This window comes from Eretmochelys imbricata, chromosome 3 (genome assembly GCF_965152235.1).
Source record: "Eretmochelys imbricata isolate rEreImb1 chromosome 3, rEreImb1.hap1, whole genome shotgun sequence".
NCBI lineage: Eukaryota > Metazoa > Chordata > Testudines > Cheloniidae > Eretmochelys > Eretmochelys imbricata.
Genome location: NC_135574.1, coordinates 94,606,273 through 94,633,178, shown reverse-complemented (window position 1 = coordinate 94,633,178; position 26,906 = coordinate 94,606,273). Strand labels below are relative to the sequence as shown.

Sequence of the window (26,906 nt, the reverse complement as noted above, 5' to 3'; positions counted from 1 at the left end):
GGGGTGAAGCTGCACTGGCAAGGGGCACCTGACATAGGAGGCCAGAACACTATATAAGTCCCAGATCTTCTTGAGCCAGGACCCTCTCACCAGCCATCCATCAGCTTACAATAGGAAGAGTGGGGTGCAGGTGGGGTCCTGGGGCCCTGAAAGGTCACTAACCAAAATGCAAAAGGATCTTGGAGCTTAGAAGACACTGAAGGGAGGGGTTTTCCATGCAGCTGTTTGTTATTTTTGCGTAGGTCTGTAACTCTCGTGCTTGGTCTGAGTAAAGTTGTCTGGTGTAGAGGTTCCTTGGCAAAGTCTGTGTGTTCCCCTGATTTAACTGTCATGAGTTTCTTGAGTGGTTAAATAATAAACCAAAGTCCCCACAAGGGTAGAGCTCTGGTGGACTTCAGTATAGGAGAGACCATAGGGTCCCACTTCCCAAGAAAGTGGTGCTAGACGGGAGAACGGTACCTCATGAGTGTGTCAAAAAGGCTGGACTTCGAAACAGTGTCTGCATACAAACGCTGACCCCGTAGGCTTAAAAGCATGTGGGATGCAAGGGTTAGTTCCCATACTGCAGCCTGGTGTCTCCCAAAAGAGGGAGCTCAGCATGTAACAGTGCCATTTCACTCTTGATGACTAGGGAGGAGTGAATGATTTGATTTTTTGCAGCTTCATATCTGGATATCAAACAAAAGCAATGATTATTTCGTTTATTATTTGTTTGAGTTCAATAATTTCTCAGATATTTTCAGGTTTTAAATTTCAGCAATTTGAAACATAATATAATGAAACCTTAAGCTTCTAAAAGCTGTTTTGAGCTGTGTGCAGTGTAAGATGTTCTTAACAGCCACAGAGAAGTTAGTTAAGTAGTTTGTATTTAAAAATGCAGCTATTCACCAGTAAACAGGTGGTATCTGCTGAATGAGAATTGACATAGGTGTTCATCTTACTCTCCGTTTCCTACTAAAGAGCCTTTAGCTTTCAGTGTTAAGCCCATTTGACACTGCAACTCTTGGGAGAAAAGACGGGCTTTTAGAAGGCCATCTCATGAAAGTGAAAATGCTCAAAACAAATTTATTTACAAAAATATGATTCTTCACAAATTGTAATGACACTGTCTAGAAAAGACATGGCACAGCTATAGAACATTTCTTCTGCTATTGACTGGCGAGATGGAATATAGTATAAAACACACTCATTGTCATGTGTCCTTGACAGCAGAATTCAAAACTGATACTCAGCTGGTGTAAACTGACATAGCTCCATGGATGTAGGCTGTTTTACTGTGGATCTGGCACAGTGTCCATGTAACAGGGCAGGGACTCACCACCGTAGTGCCTCCTGCTTGGGAATTATTTCAGTCTTTTCACAGGGCGCCCTCCTCCAGTGGTGTCTCACCACTGTCACTTCTGTTCCAGACCCACGTTGCCTCAAAGATCATGGCATCCTCTTCAGGACACAGCCCTCCAGCCATTTCATTCCATTCTCTCCCATTTCCGGGGGAACAACAGTCCTCTGTCCAGCCACTCCTCTCAGTGGCAAACTGCAGCCCTTCACTGGCCACTCCCCACAGTGGCAAGTGGGGGTGAGGCATGGTGGAAACCCAGGCCTGCCTACTACTCCAGGTCCTGACACAGAGACCCTGTAGGCGGTAGCCACATGCTGCGTCTCCTTCAACCCCTGCAGTCTGTTTCCCTGGGCCACTTCCCCGTAGCCCTAGCACCTTCTCTGCCCCTGTATCAGGGCTTCAGTCTTTCGGCCAGTCAAGCTGGAGCTCTCTCTCACTCCCCAGACCAGGCCCAGCACTGCTCCATCCAGAGTGCTGGTGGTTCCCTCAGCCCTTCAGGCACCCAGTCCTTTCTCCCTAGGCTCCAAAGCAGGAACTACCTCCTCTGCTCTCCAGCTCTCTTTATATATGGGTCTGCTCTGACCTGATTGGCTTCTCATTGCAGCCCCTCTCTGATTGGCTGTCTGCTGTGCAGGCTCCCCAGGGCTGCTTTTCTCCACCAGTGTGGGGCAGACGCCTCATCACAGTCCATAACAAGTCAGTCTTTTAGAGGGCTATGATATCAGCCACTGTTTTAGGTGTGTAGCTAGTCACAGCAAAGTGGCTTGTGGTGAGCAATGAAGCTATATATTATTTTTTTTTCTTTGGTTATTATATGTTTTATCCTAACTTATTTTGATTGTGTCCTCAGTTCAGGAAGGCATTTTTATTCAGTTAAAAGCAAGTGCTTAAATGAAAGAACAGACGTAAGTCCCATGGAAGTCAGTGTTAACCACTTGCTTAAATGTTGTACTGAATAAGTATGGATTTAAGAATACGTTTAAATGATTAATTATGGGCCTAGTTCAGGAAAGCAATATAAGGGCTTTTCTAAACAGTCTGAGGCATGCTTGGGTGTGAATTTACTCTGCACTATCCTGCCATGGACCAGCTGTCCCTGTGGGCCCTGCTAATGTGCATTAACAGTTCATGTGCTTTGATGTTGTCCTGTTTCAAAGAGGATTAGCTCACCAGGATGCACGCACACAGTCTGGAAGGCTAGTGCAGGTTGGACTCACCCCCCCACCCATCTTGTTATGAACTAAAAATGTTTGTGTAAACAAGCCCCGTTTTAGGATTCAATGTATTTAACTCTGTCCCTGTTCAGGTTAGCATGTAAGCAAAGTAAAGTACATGTTTAACTACTGTTCTGAATAGAGGTGCATTCCTGAATGAAGGCCTAAGTTGTTAGAAAACTTGACAGCTAATAACAACTGTAACAGACCAGAAGCTACATACATGTTCTTTAGCTTAGACTGATAGGTACCTAGCTTAATATATTTATTTGCTCTCTTTTTTTTTTTTAATGTTTGACTAGGACATATGTCAACCACCACTACAGTGATGGACAACAAGAATGGGTCAGTTCTTACGCCACCAGTGAAAGTGGGAAAGAAGTCAGTTACAGAGGACCTAATGACGACATTCAGCTCGCCAGCAGCATGGCTTCTTGTTGTTGCTCTGATTGTTACCTGGTCAGCAGTAGCTATTATCATGTTTGACCTGGTGGATTACAAAACCTTTGCAGGTAAGGCCACTCAAATTCTGTTTAACATCTCATATATTTATGACCAAAATGTGCTGTTTATATTTTATGTACACTGTATATTATATACACTTGGATGCACCTCAGCTTCTTTGATCCAGTCAGGTGAAAAAAGAAAGCCCTGATCTTGTAAGAAATGCTAGACTATATTCCATATATTCAGTTTATATTCCATACAGCTTTGCATTTTTAAATTGCAAGGAGATTAAATTTTAAAAAGTAATTGTAATCTTTAAAAGTCTTGTTTGTCATTCTCTTAGCCATCCAATTTATGCTGAAGTACTCATCCTATGGGCATTTGTAAACCTTGTTTTTATGGAGGCTTTGCTAGCAATGATAGTGTTAAAGCTGCATTGAGATTTGCATTTAAAGCAGGACCCAGACCCCTCTGGTTCTTCAGCATGAGCATGGGTATATCTGAGCTATGAAACAGTGTGTAGCCTTAACTCTGAGCATAAATGCAACACATTAAAATTTCAGTTCTACATAAAAATTACTACTAAACATAGAACATTCACTAACAGATCATTAATTCACATACATTTTCCTTAATATTACAGAAAACATAATATAGCAATCACATGCAATCTGACACTAGAGAAACCAATAAAAACACACATATAATATAATTTATGCAATCCATGTAAACTTTAATACTTTACCATATAGAACCAGATCCTTGGTTGGCATAAATTGGAGTAGCTACATGGTCTTCTATGGAGCAACTCTGATTTACACCAGTTTAGGATCTGGCCAATAACCAGTAAATATGGTCCAAGCTCAAGAGTATTGGTCCAAGTATGGTCCAAGCTCAAGCTGGTTGTACAAGATGAGTGGGGTTACATGACCTCTGAGGGTGGTGGAAGAATGGTAATTGAGGTTGAGAAGAGGAAGTGAAGTCTAGAAGAGGTATTGAATTACTGAACTCATTACTTCCTGCTATTTATGGTTTGTGCTTAGCAATTTAATACATTAAATTTATACAGACAACTCTTGTAATATGTTGTTAACAAAGTAAAAGTTTTTTGTGTTCCGAAGAGTCCCAGTGAGAAGTAAGCTACTACAAAAGTAAGACTTTTAGGTGTAAATACAGTGGTGTGGTTGGGAAACATAAGAATAAAGAAAGAAAAACCAATAAAGGTGAAAGAATTATTTTTCTTAAGTGAGAACTCCAGTTCTAATGTTACAACATCTGTCTTTAACTAGGAGTTCAAATTCAAACTTGAGTCTTTTTAGTCAGAACAAATTGAGTTAAGATTCAAAGTTAATTTCCCAGAGTTTATTGGTTTACTGACAGATATATTGATGTTGTCCTGCTAAATATCAATATTGATTTACTGACCTAAAGGTTTTGTGCCTGACACAAACCTTCCAGTGTTGGATTAATGGATGGCAAATAAGCTTAGAATGTAGAGAAACTGTATTTTGTTCTTTGGAATCCCTTGACTGTCATCTGGCCTCCTTGGTTTCCAGATGGAAACAATGGCAACCTCAGTCCCAACAAGTATCTTTACTGAGTGATTTCTCTAAGGGATACATAACAATTTGATTGTCTCTATATTTAATTTCATCTAAACCTACAAACTAGTATTATCCATAAAGCACTATTTTAAAATGTTTTTTTTTTCTTTTGCATAAATCATCAATTAAATATACCTAGTTGATAGTACTTAGCAATCCCGATCCTGCAGTCCTTGAGCATGTCTCAGTCCAGGCTCTCGAGTAAGGTTGAAGGACTGAACTGAAGGATTTAGCTGCCAGTTTGTGCCTACTGGGGAAGGGGGGCAGATTGGTTGAAGAAACATTAAGACATGGATAACTATGTTCATACTGGAAGCTGAATCAGTCAAATGGAAATCTGACACTTCTGCTTCACTGATTAAGTGAGTGGTTCCAAATGAATTAAATGGAAAATGACATCTTCAGGCAGTTGGAATAAAATAATGTAAAATTTTATTTGAAAGGTGACTGCGTATATTTTGTGGAATTCTGTGAAAAATGGTACCTTAGTGTTTCCAGTTGATGAGTCTTTCTCTTTTCTTCAGAAGAGACTTGGTGTTCTGACTCATTAGGAACACAAGTTTTAAACTGGATGTCAGATGGTGCACTATTAGGAAGAGGAATCCTCTCCTTCCTTTGCTTCTTCTCATGGATTTATTAACCAGGTTTCTTTATTTACAGAAATGTAACAATGGGTACATATTTCTCCTCAGCCAGAGCTGTGGCTTTCAACTACTAGACTCCTATTTAGCCTGGTTCTCTAAGTAAATCATGCTGCTTAATCTGTGTGTAATAGTAAAAAGGGTGTCACATAGTCCAACCTGCTTGCCTTCACAGAGCTGAAATGACTTACCCCGCAGAGGATCTGGCCCCTTGACTTCAGTGGGATTATTGTACTGTGATTTGGCTCATAATTTGGCACCACTGACAGACTTCTTAAGGAATATGCACTATATTTTCCCTTTGGTTTGAGGCTCTGCCTGAAGCATCTAGGCATGGGTATAAAATGGGAATTGTTATTTTCAGTATTGTTGCTTTAGCTTTGCAAACATGATCTACATTAATTTGCTACCACTTACAAATGAAATGTAGAGTAGAAAATAGAGTTAATTCTACAATTGCCTGTCTTTTTTTCCTTAGTACCTTTTGTGTTTTATAGATTTTTCCCTCCAATTTATTTCCTTATCCACTCGAAGATTGCCTTTGGGAGTTGTGCACAGCTTACAAATATACAGCATCTATCCCAAAAGATGGTTTAAACTATCTCTTTGCAGCATAAGCCCTATTAAAGCCCTTATAATGTCTTTATGTGTCTTTTGTCCAGAGGTCTTAGTAGAAGCGAGATTCTCCCACCATTAAACATCATTGAGTGAAAAAACTGGCCCCATTGACATCAAAGGGAGTTTTATCGTTGATTTTAATGAGACCAGGATTTCACCCATTGTGTAGTACATTATGAGCAGTTCCGTTAGTTTCAGTGGGATGATATATTTGTTTTAATGGGACTAACAGAATCATAAGAGAATCTAGCCTCAAAGGAGTAGCAGGCAGTTTAAATTTGAACTAATATGACTTCTTATTTGAAAGATTAACTTGAATTTTGCTTTCATGATATTTTTTTAGTACCTTGAAGAAAAATAACAGTGAGATTCTGAAAATGTCAGGGCATTCAGTTTAATAACATTGTTTTTATTCACTTTTCGAACAAAACCTTTGTTGCAACTCTCCAAAAAGAATGCCCATAGATCTTTGTTCTTGGTTACCATGGTCTCGAATCCTTGATTAGAGGAACAAAGTAGCAAGTTTTTGCTTTTTTGGAATTTATTACACAAGTCCAACGCATATCATATGGATCAGGTGTGCGTGTATATGTGTATATTGTAATTGTATACATCCGGCAAGACTAATTTTGTTGTAAATTCTACAAAGTCAGAAGGCGGTGGTTTGGATGGATATTATTTTAGGTCACATCTACATTGCGAGGTAAAGGTGTCATTTCCCTGGCTTGTGTACACATAGGTGCGCTAGCACGAGTATAAAATAGGGTAGCCGCGGTATCTTGGGGAGCTGCACCGGAGGCACCGCTTAGCTCTGCCACATATAAACCCTCCTGAAACCAGTGGGTGTGCACTCTGCATGGCTAAGCTGAGCCTCTGCTGTGGCTACCCATGCTCCTGAGGCTCCACTGTTCTTTATATTTGTGCTAGCTGAATGAGAGCTCGTACAAAAGTGTACACGAACAGAGGAATCCCACCTTTCGTTCGTAGCGTAGACATAGCCTTAATGGGGGCCAATACTGCAGTATGTATGAATAGAATTGCTTACCCTTTGAGTGTATGTGTACCAGTGGGCTCGTGCAGGGGCTGGAAAATAAGAGCCACCTTTTAGTCAACTGTGTCTGGCTATGTGATTTGAGAATCCTGTGATGACCCAAGAATTTAGATCAATGGTAAATTCTTTTTTCCAAATCCTTCTTTCCAAAGGTATGGAATTCAATTTTTTCAGTCTTTCAGATTCATTCTTACACTCATTCATGTGAAAGGGAAAGAAATGAAAGCTTATATTCCTACTACATTTTATAGTACAGTTATAAACATGACTGAAAAATTTCTAATGCAATATGAAGCTGATGTGCTACAAGAGTCTGAGATAAGACACTACAAATTTCATGCATTATGTAGTGTGTGAATATGATATGAATAAGTGAATAGCATACTGTATTAGGAATTGCCTTTCATACTTGTATCTTCAAAAATGTAAAAAAGATTATTCATTTTTGGTTTGATCTGAGCCTTGCAGCACTGTCCTGCTTGATTTTTGCAGTCTTTTAAAGTGCAGTTTGCTGACTTGTTTTACAAGTCATTAATGTGTATTACACATTACAAAACAAAATAACTGGTTATGGTTTTAATTGGTCCAGTTGACCACATGATTTAAGTTTGTTTTAACCCTTACAAAGATGAATTGGCCAAAGATCCAAATATATAAATGGACTACTTACAACATGTTTGAATAGTTTCAGCATTCCTAATAATAACAATAACAATGTATGTGACCAATCACAGCTAATCAGCACAGCTCTGCTTTCAACTCCTGAGTGTCATATTCACAGTGAATTGGTAGTGATTCAGGCATCCATAAAGAAAACAAATAACCAAAAAGAACCTCACAAAATAATCTCAGTAATTTCAAGAAGCAAAACATGTGAAGAGGTTTCAATCTTCTTTTGGTTGTTTCATGACCAGAAAAATAGCCTATCATTGTTGAATAAATTATTCACAGTGAATTATTCATTCATTTCTGGTACAAATGCATGAGGAGGCTCTTAAGAAAACTACAGCACAGGTTCATTCTCTCCAGTTCTCCTGTGTCTGTGTGACTGGCATGGGTGAAGAGTGGGTTGTGGGTGGAGCCAGGAAAAGGCATCAGAATGCTGGGGAACCATGGGAAATACCCAGGATCCCAGCCAATCACAGAGGGGACTCTTCTGTGCTTCCTGCAGTACAATGTCAAAAGCAGCTGAATCCTGGCTGTGCTACTTTAGGATAGCAGCTGTCAGCTGCTGACTCAAAAACACTTTGAAATTAACATCTTCCTAAATTAGTTCACAATTGCCGCTGGTGCTGCTGTTTAGTCATTGACAGTTTCCTGTAGGCCTGGGTTTATCCCGAGAGTGGATAAGGCAATGAGGGGAGAAAAAAAGAAACAAATCTAGCTTTTTCTAACCAAAGCATATATTCCGCAAAAAAACAACAAAAATTGCAGAAAGACTAAGAATTGTGGAATCCTCGGTTTACATGTGCTCATAACAGGACAACGTGTAGAAGCTGCTTTCCATAAAGTGTCCTTTAATATAAGATATGTTGAATTCAGCAGTAAATAAAATGAGTATTTTTCTTTGGTAAGTATGATTGGCAAATTGTGCATTTTCATGCGCATAGAATGAGCTTCCTTTGGGAGCAAAGCCTGCAATCATTGCATTGGGCTTGTCTACATGGGAAGATTCTACTTGTATAAACTAAGATGTGAATTTATAGTTATACTGGTATAACACTGCTTGTACACACTCTTAATCTGGTAGAAATGACTTTTCTTTCTTTCTTTCTTTCTTTTTTTTTTTTTTTTGGTTTAGCTTAAACCTCTTCCCAAGTAACATAAGAAACTGGAAAAAGTCACATTTATACTGCAATAAGAGGGTCCATGCAGGGACTTACACTGTTAAAACTGCACTGGAAAAACTGGTTAAAAAAAAAACTTTGCCATGTAGAGAAGGCCTTGGACAATTTTTCCGGAGTAAGGATTGCGTTAGAACAGTAGGGTTTGGCCTTATTTGTGTGCAGTAACTTTAAATCACAGTATCACAGCCTATTGAAAGACCATTTTTACTGTACCCAATGTCACCGGTCCACATCATGAATGAACAGCCTACAAATATCCAAGTTCTCAACTGAAACAGTTTTGAGTTATATGGGAACTCCACAAATGTCCCCTAAATCCACAAAAATTACAGCCCCCCCCCAATCTAAAGCCAGTCAAACTGATTTAAACCAAATTCAGGTTTAAAAAAGGGCTGCCCAGCTGACATGTTATTTGCCATGTTTCACCCTGTAGCAAATTTTACAGCTGAGTTATAAGCCCCTGTAAAATGGAGTTTATATTGGAAACAATGACAAGACCATGAAGTACTGTTGTGGTGCTAGCTAGATTTGCTATTATCCCAGTGGGTCTAGTGTACAATATGATAAATTGTGACAGACCTCATGAAGTTGAAAACATGAAGTTTCAGAAACTGACTTGGATAATAGGGAAGGCTCTAAGAAGAGAAACGAGTCTTTCATGCTTAAGTGTTTCAGATTACTACAAAATGCCAACCAAATTTCAGGTCCTTGGTCATGCTTATTAACGTTCTAATTTTAAACAAATAATGGTAAGTCACACTGGTAACAACTGCACAAGGTATCATCAGTGATATAATTTTTTTGGTCTTTTGATGGTGAGGGAACCAAGAATAATTCAGTAGAATTAATCAATTGTTTCTTTTGAGCAAAAGAATGTTTGCATTTTGTAATCTTTGTGAATAATTTTGTACAGTAGTATTTAATTGTACCTTTACATTGGTTGGCTCTTGCTGTATTACCTTACAGTGTATTTTTTTTCTGTTTTCTGAAATCCAATTTCTACTTCATAACACAGGGATGAAATAAATCCTCATGACATAACTGCTTTATTTAGTCAAGTGCCATCCTATAACGTTCATTATTGCTAATAATGTTTCTTCACTTTTTTTTTATTGGCCATTCCTTGGTACATCTTGTTGTCATCCTTTATAGCCACCTATTCACAACATTGTGATGATCCCTGTTTACCACCTGGTAAAGACATTTGCCTGCAGTATTCTAAATATGTGTGTGTGTCTGTGTGTGTGGCCTACTTAACTACGATAACAAAGCATGGGCAATCGCTGACCGCCAGCAAGCAGTAACGCCACTTCTTTGCTAACAACTAAATCTAGCTGACTATAATGAATGAAGTTAATTACAGTAGCATCCGGTCAAAGCAGATTTGTCAGTTTAAGATATTGTCCCAATCAGCAGATTCTCAGGAGGCTCTGATATGCTGGGAGATCTTCACTTTTGCTTCATGAATGGCTTCAAAAAATAAGCTTTGTGCAAATCATTAGCTGATAACTTTAAAATATTATGCAAAAACATGTGTGTGTTGGTCCCTCCATATCAGGATTTTCCATTGTCTGACTCGCTGTGTCAGGCAATAAACAGAAGTTAATTAGTGGTTTCTGGCACAAGCCTCCTGGCTGGGGCAGACAGTAATCACAGTGTGGGCTCTGACCTTCTGGGCGGGGCACAGCAATAAGCAATCTTTGGGCTCAAGCTTCCTGGCTAAGGCAGGCAGTAAACACAGTCAGTGGCTCTAACCCTGTGGGCAGGGCAGAGCAATAAGCAATTAAGCAGTCTGTAGCGTAGCCTCCTGGCTAAGGCAGACAGCACACACCGTCTATGGGCTTGCAGCCTGCTGGCAGCAGGCAAGCCACAAACAAGGCACAGGCCTTTCACCCTAGGGTAAATAGGCTGCCATCTGAGGGTTGGGGTTGGCAGTAGGGGGACCTGGACCCACCCTACTTCACTGGGTCCCAGCCCAGGGCTCTAACAGTGCCAGGGGATCCTGCCTGTGGGTCAGTGAGGATCCTGCCAAAACACACTGACTTGTAAGGTGATAGCACAACCTGACTAATGTCTGGTTCCGCTGGTCTATTTGATACTCCAGTCCATTGGTGTGGCTCTGTGGTCTGCAGGTTCTCAGTCTCCTCAGGGTAAGTGGTAGACAGCAGCTCCAGCAGTTCCTCTCCCTCTCAGACTCCTGCAGGGTCAGGACATGCACAGCTCAGGGTCTGATCCAGAGTTCTGCAGTGGGCTAGATATATGTGCCTCCTTTGCTAGCTCCAGCCCAACTGAGCAGAAGGGCCTGCCTCTTATACTTCCTGTCCCTCCCCTCTACTTTTGGTGCAGGGGAGGAGGTCAGCTTGGCTCCACCCACCAAGAAGAGTGTAATGGTCCCTCTGTCTCAGGCTCGCAGAGAGGCCACTCTGCTTCACTACAATGTGACTAATACATGACATGACATTTAAGCAAACTTTGTATAATCAGAACCTGACCCACTCCAAGTGAAGTCAATAGACGTCTAAGTCCCCTCGAGTCATTTAACTATTTTTGTAGAGTCAAGGCTAAACATATATGTATAGTTGTGCCAGTGTGAGCCAAGTCTGTGATAGCTGAAGTTGCATAGCACTTTGTAGGATTATTTTTAGTCTATTTTCAATTTCTGGCAGGTATCCCAATTAAGCAGACATACTATTTAGTTGGGAAATTAAGTGTATTTTACTGTAATAGAACTGTTTTTTTGCTTGTAATTCATTTTGGATGAAAATGCCTCTTTCTACATTCAACTGAGGTTTTTGCTAAATCCTTGAGCTGAACCTCTTTATAATTACTGGGCAATGGTGGTAGGAAAGGCAAATAATGTAACCAGAGAAGGTTTTATACTGTAGACTGTTAATTTCATATTTACATTTTCAATATCTATAAATTGGCATGTAAGGGAAATGGAGGGTCTGAGTTTTCTCTCCCAGCAGCTTTATATCAGTGTAAATCATTGATACATACCAGAGTTTATCCTGACTCACACTTGAGTACGTGCGAAGAAAATCAGGGCTCTAGAATACCAAAGTGATCCATAAGGAATCCTGAGTTGAATGGATTCTGGTGTTAGTGTTGGGAAACAAGGTGTATGTCTCATCTGCTATATTAAGAGTTTTTTTTATATAATTTCTTTCTGGTCTTCAGAAGCAATAGAAGTATGCAGTAGCAGCTGAAGTTAAAGTTCATTTCAAAGACAACTAGCAGTCTGGAGACCCTTAGGCAATATGCAAACTCTGAAGTCAAATTACAGTACTTTCTGACATGTACATATGTTTTACTCAAACTAGGATATGTTTTATGAGCATTTAAACTAGTGTGAGGCTTTTATATATTATCAAACATGTCAGAAATTCTAAGTTTTCACATCCTGTACCTTGTCATTATCAATGAATTAGATATCTCATAAATAAATCAATCTGTACACCAGATAATTACCTTTATTTGTACAGTGATTTCAAATTACATTCAGTATATTGTTGCCATCACATGTAATTGAATTAAAAACACAACTGGTAAACAAATCCATTAAATAGGTTAAAATATGATTGGTACAACTACTTGATAGCAAAAGGACTGACGACAGACCTTGTTATTAGCATTGTTATTAGAACTAGACAAACAACTGAAGTAGGAAGTAGTTTAGCAACCTGCACAGACAAGTCAATTAGTACCTTTTGTGTGCTTTACAGCAATAAATAGTAACACCAACCGTAAAATTTAAACAAATATGCTCAAATCATTACTGCAAATCATATCATACACTTCATTCATATACTGAAAAATCACTGTTACAGAACTTAGTATCAGTTCAGATAAGAAATAAGGTTTTATCTATTCTCAAAAGCTTGTCTAAAATTTTTGACACAGTTGAAATTACTTCAACACTTTCAGGTACAGCATTTTATGACCAAAGGGTATATAGAAAAGATATTGAGGGACATGTAAAAATCCAGTGTTGGGTTGATTTCAGAAAGCAAAAGATTTTTCATCAACTTCAAAGTATCATCATGGAAGTTTCATCATATAGTTCAGGCAAGAGCTACTAATTACCTTAAAAGGCACAATTTTCAAATCAATGAGAGCAGAAATTGTAAGCCAAAGAGAATTCATAGATTCATAGATTCATAGATATTTAGGTCAGAAGGGACCATTATGATCATCTAGTCTGACCTCCTGCACAACGCAGGCCACAGAATTTCACCCACCACTCCTACAAAAAAAACCTCACACCTATATCTGTGCTATTGAAGTCCTCAAATTGTAGTTTAAAGACCTCAAGGAGCAGAGAATCCTCCAGCAAGTGACCCGTGCCCCATGCTACAGAGGAAGGCGAAAAACCTCCAGGGCCTCTTCCAATCTGCCCTGGAGGAAAATTCCTTCCCGACCCCAAATATGGCGATCAGCTAAACCCTGAGCATATGGGCAAGATTCATCAGCCAGATACTACAGAAAATTCTTTCCCAGGTAACTTGGATCTTACCCCATCTAAAACCCATCACAGGCCATTGGGCCTATTTACCATGAATATTTAATTACCAAAACCATGTTATCCCATCATTCAGAGTTAGGTAAATCTGTTGATTCCTATGAGTAAAAGCGATAATTCTTATTCTTGCATTTTGGACCAAATTGAAATTCCAGCAACACTGATGCTGGAACTCTACAAACAAAGAATGATAGTAATCCAGTTTGGATGCAATAAGCATGAAAACCAGTTTCCAAATCTATGGGGGGCTCAGCAGGATTTAATCCTGCAACACTTCTTAGAGGATGAAATAAGCTATTTTAATCACATTTTAAATGTGTTTATCAAAGAAAATCCAAGCAAATTCCCAAATTTCTTGTAGATATATAAAACGGGTATCAAAGACCCTCCTAGAGAATTCAGTTGGGTTTTGGTTAGATAAGGTTTTACTGCTAAGTAATGTATAAAATCTTCCCGTTTGACTGGGATTTAGCTTCAGTCACCTGGAAGTCATCCAGCTTTAAACATCTGCAAAACAATTTTGCAAGTGATAAACTGCTTCATTAGGGTCAGTATGAGAGAAGATAGGTGAAATGAGCTATTATTCTCATAGCAATGGAGATGTAGGTACCAGTAGTACTACGCTTTCAATGAATTGAAAGACAGCCTTTATACAGTAGCAAACAATAAATGGACAAATGCTGTGGTTTGCTTCTATTTGAGGTCCCAATCTTACAGTCCCAATCTTACACTAAGGTATGAGAGTAATTTACTCATGTGAATAGTCATATTGAGCTCTGATTACTCATATGTGTAAAGTTACTCAGAGGTGTAAGTGTTGCAGGATCAGGACCTAACAGGACAAGGACTAAAAGAGAATTTAATGTAAAACAAAAGTCACCAAGGTATGTGTGTGTGTTTTTCTTATTAAAAACAGCAGCAGATATCAATAAAAACAAGCCTCTACACATTTAATTGTATGTGCTTTTCAGACAAAGTTCAGCTACAGTACAGGGTTTGTTTTCCCCTCAACAAAACAGTTGGAAAACAGTTGTTCCAGTATTAAATTGTCTTAGAGAAAAATGTTAGGTTTTTTTTTGGCTCAGTTTGTAAAGTGTTCATCAGCTCAACAAAATGCCAAATTTCAAAGCATGCCTCTCCCTCAGCAACCTTCCAATCCTGTAAAGACACCATGCAGATTAAATTCAAGGCACTCACACTGGCTATTCTCAGTACTCAAATTATGGTAAGTCTAGCAACTGACCTGAATCTAGAGGATGACACCTTCAAATTCACTCTGCCACCCACTCAGCTATTAAATTGGCTTCCTTTAGGGGATAAGAGAGGCCCATGATTTGGTCCCTATCTGAGATAACCAAGAGTGTGACCATGTGAAATAGAATGGAGAAATGTTCAAGCTGCCTAATGATATTGGCCAGGTTTTTTAAAAAAACTGGATGCCTGAAGTTAAGCTTCTGAAGTCCTAGTTAGCCATTTAAATAAGTGGCCCAATTTTTCAAAAGTGCTGAGCACCTAGCAGCTCCCACTGAGGTCACTGGACATTCTGTATTATGTAGTGTGCTGTGTAGCACAGGTTTAAAGCATGAGTATATTCTGTGTGTGGCCAAAGAGAGAAAAGTTCCCAAGTGATATGCAGGGGGTAGTTATTCCAGTTTGAGTGTACTTGGTTTCAGATGTATTCTAATAAACTATCAACATATTCTCTCTCGCTAGACCAAAAAAAGACAGAATGGTCTAAATAATATCAAAATAACAAGCTTAAGCTGTTTTGCGAGCTTGCATTTTGTCAGTCATGCTCAGGAATGCAAGGAACACACTAATCCACTGAAAACAGACATATTCTTGCATGTTCTTGAGGCAAACAGCATCTCCCTCTCTGTTTAATTCACCCTGGATTGCTCTTCCTTTCCTTATTTCATATGCATTTTATTCTAATAGGAAAACACCAGCCTGATATTGGCAAAGTTCTGGGGAAAGCTGAGAGCAAGGATTTGATCAGTAATTTCTTTATACTTCATGAATATCTGGCATGGGATTTTAAGTACATTAAGATGCATAATTACCGCTAAAACTGTTTTTTTAAATGACAGAGAGCATAACAAAAGGTGTATAGGAGGCTAGTTGGCACAATTGTGTCGAAAGCATCACACTGCAAGGGATATTAGCGAAACTTGCAGTGGTTCCCCCCGCCAGCCCAATTTCAGATTTTTACAAATGTCACCAAAGGAACATCTTTGCAAACCCAAATAGATTTTTTTTTTTTGCACACCTTAATGTAAGGAGGATTTGCAACATGTGCCTCATAGTGGAGATGAGAATGGGGAATTTTGCCTTTGGTCTCTTAAAATTTTTAGTCCATTTTCACAGCATTATACAAAGGTTTTCTATAAAAATGTGCTTAATTAAAAACCAGGACCTGATTCTCAGGTATGCAGTAACCTCTTTACACCACTCTGGCGGTGTAAATTGTTTACTCACTTGAAGTATCTTGTATACTGCCAGATTGGTACAAAAGTAAGTCTCAGTGTAAATGACAATAAGCCCCCAGAAGTTTAATTACATTTCAGAGGCTACTTTATTTGGAGGCAAGTTGGTGTTTATTTTTTGATTGTCTAGTAAAAGTGTTAAACTATTGAGAGGGATATTTGTGATGATTCATTTGAAAAATCTCTGGACTTGGCGGATGGGGCAGATGCAAGAAATTTTTGTGAGCAAAGTAAATACTTTGTGGTTCTTTATACCGCTAAAATTTGCTCTTAAATCTTTTGTATTGGCCCAGGGTATAAAACAGTACTGGGCAAAAAGTGAAAAAACGTTGCACATTTCTGTGCAATACCATGTCAATGTGACATGTTGAATTTATAGTATGATATGAGCGATATAATGTAACTTAGATATATCTCCAAATATACTTAATCTAACTACTGCTCAAAGTCAAAAGCTTTTTTTACACATTGTTCACAGGCAAACTTAAAATTATAGAAAGCTGTCCTGGTCTTCTATGTGGTATAGTGTGTTTTTAGATTAATTCATTGGTAATAAGATAAATATAATAAGGGGGGAAAGCTGTCTTATTTATGCATCAAATAATTATTTTCCTCGTCCATTTTATTTGTAGCACTTATAGATCATTGTTCAGATTGTTGCCAGCAATGAGGTTGCTTAAAGCCTGCACTTTGCCTACCTTTGTAACTGAAATTTTCATGTAAGTCTGCTTCTGATTGTGTTTTGCCAGCACAAACCTTACCAGCAAACTCTGCAGTTAGAAACGGTGGTAAACAGAGTTGTATTAAATTTAATTTGACTTATGAAAATACTTACATGATAACATTATAATTCTGTTAGAAAAACAGGTGGTGGTAACCAAGGCTATGGTGCCTAGTCTTTTTACAATAGGAGTCAATTGCAATACTTCTGTTGAACTCAATAGGAGCCGGATCGTATTATACAAATCCATTTAAATGGCATAACAATCCTGTTCATGATTTAACTTTGACTGTCTTAGGTAAAATATATTAAATAGTCTCCACTAGTGCCAGGCAGATAAGGGGAACTTTTCAGTCTATCAGTTAATTTGAAATAAAGAGGACAATAGCTTGGACCGGATTTCTGTCCATCTTAATTGGACTGTGGCTACACTCCTAATGGAAAAGTATGTTTTAGCATAAAACACTTCTTTCTTTCTCTTTCTTAAATAATACTTTGATATAGATCTTAGGATAATTCAGGTTTGCTGGAGAGACTAAGAAGGTGAAATGATTTGTAAGAAGCTGAAAAGTTCTCCTGAAATAGATCAAAAGGACAATTGTGGGTAAAGAAAAAGAAAGCCAGTGAAAGCTTAATTGGATGAACATTTAAAAAATATTCTTATTATCCAGGTGTGATTCCCTGCACACTAGTGCATATGGCAAGGGGAAGTACTTTACATCTTCATAAAGTGACATTAAGAGTGTGTGTGCCAGAAGCATTTGGGGCTTTCACTCTCCTCTTTATTGTAATCTCCATTTTTCATCCCAGTTATGTACATCCTTTCTTCCTTGAGTCCTCTCTGTGTACTCCACAAGAACGATGCAACCAGCCTGCACTGCCACCAAGCCGCAGCAAGTTCCTGGGCCAGTAGTGCAGGATCCTTGTGGTGATATATGGAGGAAGAAGTGGAGACAGATGGAGCATTGAGTCAGGCAGAGTAGCAGGTGGAAGCACAGCACACAACTGATTGCTGTTGATTGGCAGACTGTGAATTAGTGCTGAATTTGCACACTGTAGAGGCAGGTTATGGACTTGGGAATGAGAAGGAGACAAAGATCTTGTATGGTATGGAGGGGATGTCTATGTCGGGGTGAGGCATTGGAAGAGAGTCTGAGGGGAAAACATTTGGTAGATCCAGATCTAAATTTAATCTAATCCGCACAAGCACAAGAAGGGGGTGTGAAAGTTGAGTTATCCTCCTGGCCCTGAGCCACTCTGATAATTGAAAGTATTGCTCTGAAAGTGTTCAGAACATAATTCTTCAGAGGAAAGAGAGCTGTGCTTTAAGCTCTTGAGCAATACAAAATTAACATTCACAACCTTTGTTTTTGGTGAAGAAATTGGCATAATTAGCACTGTATTTGAAGAAATAAAGCAGAATACCTTTAACCCCCAGAAAAATATCTTTTCAAATGTTTTCTGTTTTAACTTATGTACTCAGGAAGCTCTGTTAACAAGCTCAGCAAGGAGCCACTGAGAATCATACATCAGACCGTAGAAGAATCCACTGATTGGCTTTATGGTTTTATTTCTTTACTGTCTGACATCGTATCAACTGATGATGATGACAGTGATGAAGGTATTTGTGATATACAGACTTGTGTAACTGTGCTAACTCATGTTTTACCTGCATTATGTTGACTTACTTAATTTTTAACCTCACAGTCAAAGAAGTCAGGGAAAGCAAATAGAAGTGAACACCTTTGCTAATAAGGAATCAGCTGGCTACTAGGGTTAGAAAACTGATATCTTTTGTTAGCTTTCATCTCTCATTTCATAGGCAATTACAGAAAATGTGTCAGATTTAAATGTTACTAGCGGTGTTTCCAAGTAAAGAGGACTAATTTAGGCTGAGATGATATTTCAAAGAATGGCAGCAGCTCTTCTACATGGTTTCTCTCTACTCTATAAGAATGGAAGGATCTAGAAAATGAAAGAATTAAACGTACAGTCAAAACTTGAGAAATCTACGACGACACGTTTTTATTTGATATTTGAACAGTAGGGGATAGTATTGGTGGACAAAACACTGTAACTGGACTGAAGGGAAGTTTGGATAACAAACATCAATAATTTAACAGTATGGTCTTGGAAATGCTACTAATATGCATCATCTCATGGAGCAGTCAGATATCTTAAACCAAACACCCAACAGTTAGTCTATTTTTATAGTTTTTGAAAGAACCATCTTTTTGTAAACAGATAATCAGTTCAGTAGCATGTGGTGTGGTAACAGATGCACAAGTACTTCATATTATGTTTATCATCCTGTACGCATATATGCAGTTAGGCATGATGCTCATAACAGTGTCATACCATATTCCTATTGCTTTGTGTAGCATTCCATCATAACAAAGACGATTAAAACCCAACAGGAACTTAAACTGAATCATTCACCTACTGTATTCATAAACTAGAAGTATCACCTAATTTCTGCCACTGCAAGATGTCTGCATGGGCTTTCATATTAGTATTGTGTACAAATACTAACAGATATGCTATTATATGTAGCTTTATGACTTGGGGACCCTATTCTGAGATGTGATTTACAGCCACCATAAGGTCAGTTCTTTGTGTTGTTGAGCAATAAAAAGGGTGCAATGTTGTTTCTTTGTCAATTTTTTTGAAATTGTGCTGGTGGTCAAAACCATGCAATGAGAAACGTTTTTGAGTACGAGAGTGGATTGAGTCAGAGTGGACACACCTACATGAGGATTTGAAAGGATCATAAAATGAGCTAGCCTATACCAATTCCTATATAAAAAGTTAAATCATTTAAATTGCAAGGTTCTGAATGTCTTCTGAGAGGACCTTGGCAACCCTAACTCCATTGACAGTACTCAGGGTGGAGAACAGTCAGCACCTCCCAAGAATCACAGGACGGACTCAGCATCTCACAGTATTAGGCCCTAAGAGTCTGGTGTATGGGTCTGCTTCTTTGCAATGCTTAAAGCCACGTCACAAGTGGAGCCACAGCATTAGACTTTGGCAACAGACTGTTCCTGCTCCCACTGAAGTCAATGGGACTTTTGCCACTGACATCATTGAAAGCATTAATAGGTTTCTTTTGTTCTGAACTTCGCAAGAAGTGTCATTTGGAATGTTTTCTTTGTGGTCAATGAAAATGGAATCCCTGTGCCCATTTTTAAAATATGGATTCAGGTTTATAACTAAACAAATTCCACTCCCATGTCAGTATCCGGCCACATGTTTAACTATAAGTTCTAGAACTTTTTCTGGTGTCTACAATACATTTAACGTATCCATCCTTCTTCTTAGAAAGCCCACATAGAAGCAGAAGTGTGGGTGTAAATCTAAAATCTCAGAATAGAGTTCTTGTTACTCCACATGTTCAGTATAAAGTTTGAATGTATTTAAAAATGAAAATAAACTAGCATGGAAAAAATTAGTGGCATTGCTACCCGTTATATCTGACTGTTGTGTTTTTTCCATCTAGGTGAAGTGGAACCTCCATTGAAGAAAAAAGGTTGGTTTTCATTGTTATAAATAACACACGCTTTGATGTGTTAAATGTTATTAGGTACTTTTATTATTAAATTTATTAAATTAGTACAAACTTACTGTCTCTGTACCACTGGTTCTGTCACTAATTGCTTGTTATTCTACTAACTGTATATGCTGTATGGAAATTGAAATTGTTAGGAATGTCAAATTACAATATGGTTTGAAGTATTGTTTGTTGCTGTGCAGCGTGTTTAGGAGAAGTCTTAATTGTTTCATCATGCTGTGCATCTAAAAATGCTCATAAAAACCCAACAACACTACTACAGTGTTATTTTAAATGTATTCTCTGCCTATTGACTTGTATTAATGTTCATTTGTGTTGCATACATGCCTGGAAAGAACAGACACCTGTGAGGAAGCAGTAGGGAAAATAAAAGTATTCACCTCTTGGCCAGGTTTATAGTAAAAGCTGAAGTAAGGGCTGTCTGTATACTTCTGAAAATAACTTGTATAGTTACCATTGGAGTTTGGTAGAAAACAAAGAGGAAGCAAGTAGAACTGTGATACAAATCTTTCTAAATATTGCCATGTAGAAACACAAAACTTAAGTTCAGCTTCTGTTAACTCAAAAGGAAAATCTGTTGGAAGACCCAGGATATTGTTAATAGGATATAGAGCCCCTCATTTCTAGTTTACTGTTCAGACTGAGCACAGTTTGGTAATAATAACACAAATCGTTACCACCTGTTGATGTTTCAGTGATCTACATGATACGAGTTTAATATCTATCAAATTTCCAATAGATAAATGTCCGTATCACGGAAACTGTCACTGCCACACTAAGGGTGCAATCCAGCTTTCTCTGAATTACCTGGAGTTGTATTAAGCCCTTAGCATCTTTTCTGGCAGTCTCAGCAGAGAGGTAAAGAACTGAATGGGCATGGAGAACAGGATCATCTACGCATCCTTATGAGCGATCCCTTCCTGTCAAAATTGTGGCAAACTGGTAGGCAGTATGGGAAAGCTTGCTCTCCTGTTACCTGTGATTTAGGGGTGGGATTTTTTTCAGCGTTGGACTAACTCAGTTCCCAATGAAACCATTGGGAATTAGTCCATTGACTTCAGTTGAAGCAGTTAGGCCACTGATGCACAGCATTACTTATCCTTCAACTGATATGACTATCGCGCTACCACCAATGCCTTTGATGAAAAACAGCTGATTGAAGCTGAACCCCAGCAAGGCAGAGGTAATGCTCGTGGGTGCAGAAAAGCATTGTGAAGCATTTGCACCCCATCATGCAGTCCTCTTCGGCTGAAGGGGACATATTCACAATTAGTTAATTCAGTCCATAGTTTAGGAGTGCTCCTGGATTGCTCACTGACACTAAGCTTTCAGCTAGCAGCATCCACAAACAATATTTTCTACCATCTCCAGCTCGCTAGGAGACTTTGGCCCAGGTGGATGTTGACCTGGACTTTGTTATGTACCCCTTTGTCACTTCCCGTGTGGACTACAGCAATATAATATACCTGGGACCAAAGCCACAAGCCCTTAAACTCCAACCAGTGCAGAATGCTGCGGCATGTCTCCTCAGCAACATAGTCTACCAAGAATACATCGTACCTGTCTCTGCTGTCTACACTGGCTTCTCATCTGGAATATGGAGTCAAACGTTAAAGGTTTCGATCCTTATCTTCAACGTGCTCAATGACCTGGGCCCAGCATTTCTGAAAGATTTGCCAGAAGCTCTGGGATGAAGACAAAGGCAGACAATTCTGCTCCTTGGGCATTATGGAACTTTGTATCATAGCTATAAAGCTCATCTGAACAGGAGACAACACATTCTTGGGGGCTGGTCTGAGACTATGGAATGAACTCCCCCAGGAACTAAAGACCATCAGAAACCTACTCGCCATCTGCTGCAAGTGCAAGATGTGCTTCTTTGACCTGCTTTCTCTAACATAAACACATAATAGCATGTACTTTTAGAAACAAAATCCCCAAACTCTACCAAAATAAAACATCAGCACACACATGTCCCCCCTCAGTCTTCTCTTCTCCAGACTAAACAAACGCATTTTTTTCAATCTTTCCTCATAGGTCCTTTTTTCTAAACCTTTCATTATCTTTGTTGCTCTCCCCTGGACTTTCTCCAATTTTTCCACATCTTTTCTGAAATGTGGTGCCCAGAACTGGACACAGTACTCCAGTTGAGGCCTTATCAGCACGGAGTAGAGTGGAAGAATTGCTTCTCGTGACTTGCTTACACTACTCCTGCTGATGCATCCCAGAATGATGTTTGCTTTTTTTGCAACAGTGTTACACTTACAAATTTGCATAAAGAAAAGGAGTACTTGTGGCACCTTAGAGACTAACCAATTTATTTGAGCATGAGCTTTCGTGAGCTACAGCTCACTTCATCGGATGCATACCGTGGAAACTGCAGCAGACTTTATATACACACAGAGAATATGAAACAATACCTCCTCCCACCCCACTGTCCTGCTGGTAATAGCTTATCTAAAGTGATCATCAAGTTGGGCCATTTCCAGCACAAATCCAGGTTTTCTCACCCTCCACCCCCGCACACAAATTCACTCTCCTGCTGGTGATAGCCCATCCAAAGTGACAACTCTCTACACAATGTTCATGATAATCAAGTTGGGCCATTTCCTGCACAAATACAGGTTCTCTCACCCTCTCACCCCCCTCCCAAAAACCACACACACAAACTCACTGTCCTGCTGGTAATAGCTCATCCAAAGTGACCACTCTCCCTACAATGTGCATGATAATCAAGGTGGGCCATTTCCAGCACAAATCCAGGTTTTCTCACCCCCCCACCCCCATACACACACAAACTCACTCTCCTGCTGGTGATAGCTCATCCAAACTGACAACTCTCCAAGTTTAAATCCAAGTTAAACCAGAACATCTGGGGGGGGGGGGGGGTAGGAAAAAACAAGGGGAAATAGGCTACCTTGCATAATGACTTAGCCACTCCCAGTCTCTATTTAAGCCTAAATTAATAGTATCCAATTTGCAAATGAATTCCAATTCAGCAGTTTCTCGCTGGAGTCTGGATTTGAAGTTTTTTTGTTTTAAGATAGCGACCTTCATGTCTGTGATTGCGTGACCAGAGAGATTGAAGTGTTCTCCGACTGGTTTATGAATGTTATAATTCTTGACATCTGATTTGTGTCCATTTATTCTTTTACGTAGAGACTGTCCAGTTTGACCAATGTAAATGGCAGAGGGGCATTGCTGGCACATGATGGCATATATCACATTGGTGGATGTGCAGGTGAACGAGCCTCTGATAGTATGGCTGATGTTATTAGGCCCTGTGATGGTGTCCCCTGAATAGATATGTGGGCACAGTTGGCAACGGGCTTTGTTGCAAGGATAAGTTCCTGGGTTAGTGGTTCTGTTGTGTGGTATGTGGTTGTTGATGAGTATTTGCTTCAGGTTGGGGGGCTGTCTGTAGGCAAGGACTGGCCTGTCTCCCAAGATTTGTGAGAGTGTTGGGTCATCCTTTAGGATAGGTTGTAGATCCTTAATAATGCATTGGAGGGGTTTTAGTTGGGGGCTGAAGGTGACGGCTAGTGGCGTTCTGTTATTTTCTTTGTTAGGCCTGTCCTGTAGTAGGTGACTTCTGGGAACTCTTCTGGCTCTATCAATCTGTTTCTTTACTTCCGCAGGTGGGTATTGTAGTTGTAAGAAAGCTTGACAGAGATCTTGTAGGTGTTTGTCTCTGTCTGAGGGGTTGGAGCAAATGCGGTTGTATTGCAGAGCTTGGCTATAGACGATGGATCGTGTGGTGTGGTCAGGGTGAAAGCTGGAGGCATTATTCCTACCTGCTGTAGCTCACGAAAGCTCATGCTCAAATAAATTGGTTAGTCTCTAAGGTGCCACAAGTACTCCTTTTCTTTTTGCGAATACAGACTAACACGGCTGTTACTCTGAAACTTACAAATTTGTGATCCACTATAACCCCAGATCCCTTTCCGGAGTATTCCTTCCTAGTTACATCCCATTTTGTATGTGTACAATTGATTACTCCTAAGTGGAGTACTTTTCATTTGTCATTATTGAACTTCATCTTGTTTAGTTCAGACCATTTTTCCAGTTTTTCCAGATCCTTTTTATTTTAAATCTATTCTACAAAGCACTTGCAACTCCTCTCAGCTTGGAATCATCCACAAACTTTATAAGTGTACTCTCTATGCCATTATCTAAATCATTTATGAAGATATTAAACAGAACCAGATCCAGAACCGAACCCAGTGGGAACCTACTCGATATGCCCTTCCAGCTTGACCGTGAACCACTGATAACTACTCTCTGGGAATGGTTTTCCAACCAGTTATGCTCCCATCTTATAGTAGCTCCATCTAGGTTATATTTCCCTAGTTTGTTTATGGGGAGGTCATGCGAGACTGCATCAAAAGCCTTCCTAAAGTCAAGACATACCACATATACCACTTCCCCCACATCCACAAAGCTTGTAACCCTGTCAAAGAAAGCTATTAGGGTCATTTGACATGATTTGTTCTTGATAAATCCATGTTCACTGTTACTTATCACATTATCTTCTAGGTGTTTGCAAATTCATTGCTTGATTATTTGCTCCATTATCTTTCTGGGTACTGAAGTTAAGCTGAATGGTCTGTAATTCCAGGAGTTGTCCTTATTACCCTTTTTAATAGATTGGAACTATGTTTGCCCTTCTGCACTCCTCTGGAATCTCTCCCGTCTGCCATGAGTTTTCAAAGATACTCGCTAACGGCTCACATATCTCCTCAGTGAGCTCCTTGAATATTCTTCAGTTCTCAGGTCTATCAGCCAGCGTATTTTGTGTGCACTAACAGTCTACACAAAATTCGCACTATTTTGGAAGTACCATAATTGCAAACACGCTAAAAGTTAGTTGATACCACAGTCAAGTTATTTACTGAGAAAATGTTCAAGGGAATAGTAAGGACACCACAGTAATGATAAGGAAAGAAGAAGAAAGGAAGAATAATAATGATAATTATGAGCCTGAAGAAAGCAAAGATAACCTTGACACGGATGCAAATTGCAGGCAAAGATAATAGGGATACAAATAATGACAATGAAGGTGGTACATGTAACAGGGCTAATATTGGTGTCAGTAGCCACTAGAAAGGCTTATCATAGTACATTCTTTGCCAAAATTAATTTCTTCAGCATTATCACTGATATTTATATTTAGTCACTGGAGAAGACTGAACATTTTATATTGTGCAGAAAAAAAAATGTAACCATCAGGTGACATGGTGAAAAAGTATTCTGTAAAGAGCTTTGCAATGTTTAACAATGTGTACTCAGTGCATGCTAAAATTGTTCAGCGTTTCCATGAAAACTATTCAGAAGTCTAATAATGGTTTCTACAAGACTTAATATGTTTTAGCTTTCATTTTTCTAAATCAATGGTTATAGTTGATAATGTTGATTTATGTTTCAGGGTTAGTAAAACATTTATGGACAAATCAATTTATTTGACAACTGTATGTTTAGTTTTTTTGTATGCTTCTTTTATTAAAATTTCTTGTAATAACAGGAGAGTTTTATTCATCACATCTTATATGCTTATGCCTCTGCAGTCTAAGCCCGGTATCATAGTCTGTTTCTATGAGGATATTTATTGATGAAAGCAAAATGAGACTGATAATCTTTTGAATCTTTGGGATGGGGGAGAGAGCAATGTTATTACTCTTCAACATTCTAGAACTGTAGAATAGAATAATAGTTTACATAAGGCTAATTTAAAGTTAATTTTCAAATATATAGATTAGTGATACTATGTACAAATTAATATTTTTACATATGGAAGTTATTCTCAATCTTTGGAATTTAGGGTATGACCAAAGGTCATTGAAATCAATAGGTCTTTGATCAGGGTTTATTTTATATTTCACAGTTTTAACTTAACATTCTTCCTTTGTTTTAGTTGAAATTCACCCTGCGAGCAAAAAAAGAGGTGAGTAAATTTTAAAGCAATCTTAGTTTAATAAAAAAGAATGAGTTTAATAATAAATTAAGTTCGAATTATCTATGCAAGTAAAGCATTGACATGGCAGTAGATGCTGGCACTGGCTGAATATTATTTAGTAGACTTTTATTGGTGTAACAGATGTTGATATACATAAAAACATGCATCCGATGAAGTGAGCTGTAGCTCACGAAAGCTCATGCTCAAATAAATTGGTTAGTCTCTAAGGTGCCACAAGTACTCCTTTTCTTTTTATAAAAACAGAGGAAACTTGGGATTTCTGAAACACACAGAAGCACTCAGATATACTGTGATAATGGAGGCTACATACACCTAGACAGATACATAAATGCAAGGGCCTGATCCCGTTGTTCTTATGCAAACACAAACTCACATTAGCCCTGTCTTTCTAAAAACTAAATCACATTCCACCTAGTACATTAAAAATAGAAATTTTAGATATCAAATAGAGGAAAATGGCAATGTTTCTGTTTCATATTAGTCTTCAGGGTGTGATAATCATGTGATTTCCTAGTTTGTAGAACCTCAAATTCTAGGCAGTGATTTATCTGGAGAAGAAGAAAAGATATGGTATAGGGATTTCCATCCTCCCTGTTCCCTAGACGTATTGATTTTTCACAGTAGTGAAGCAAGAAACACTAGAACTTTCTCATGAAAATTGGGAGAAACTAGCCTAATTATGCAGATAAATAAAGCTCCTTGACAACCAGCTTAGTTGGAATTCTCCAAATTCAAATGAGTTAATGAAATAACATGCTTTTTTGGGGGGTGGGACAGAAGGATACTAGGAGACTAAAAACATATTAGAGAACTGTCTTAGTAATTATGCACTATATGGATACAGTCTGCCTGCCCACATACTATGAACTGC

The 26,906-nt window shown here is 38.9% G+C and overlaps 1 protein-coding gene across 1 annotated transcript in view; it reads left to right on the top strand.

Annotated features, from left to right (window-relative positions):
* Positions 1 to 2,860: 2,860 nt before the first annotated feature.
* TRDN (triadin) overlaps positions 2,861 to 26,906 on the top strand; it is a 69,470-nt gene continuing 45,424 nt past the window's right edge. Inside the window, exons 1-3 of the mRNA XM_077811726.1 lie at positions 2,861 to 3,065; positions 17,974 to 18,132; positions 19,990 to 20,019. Coding sequence (XP_077667852.1) covers positions 2,861 to 3,065; positions 17,974 to 18,132; positions 19,990 to 20,019 — 394 coding nt within the window. The remainder of the gene's footprint in view (positions 3,066 to 17,973; positions 18,133 to 19,989; positions 20,020 to 26,906) is intronic.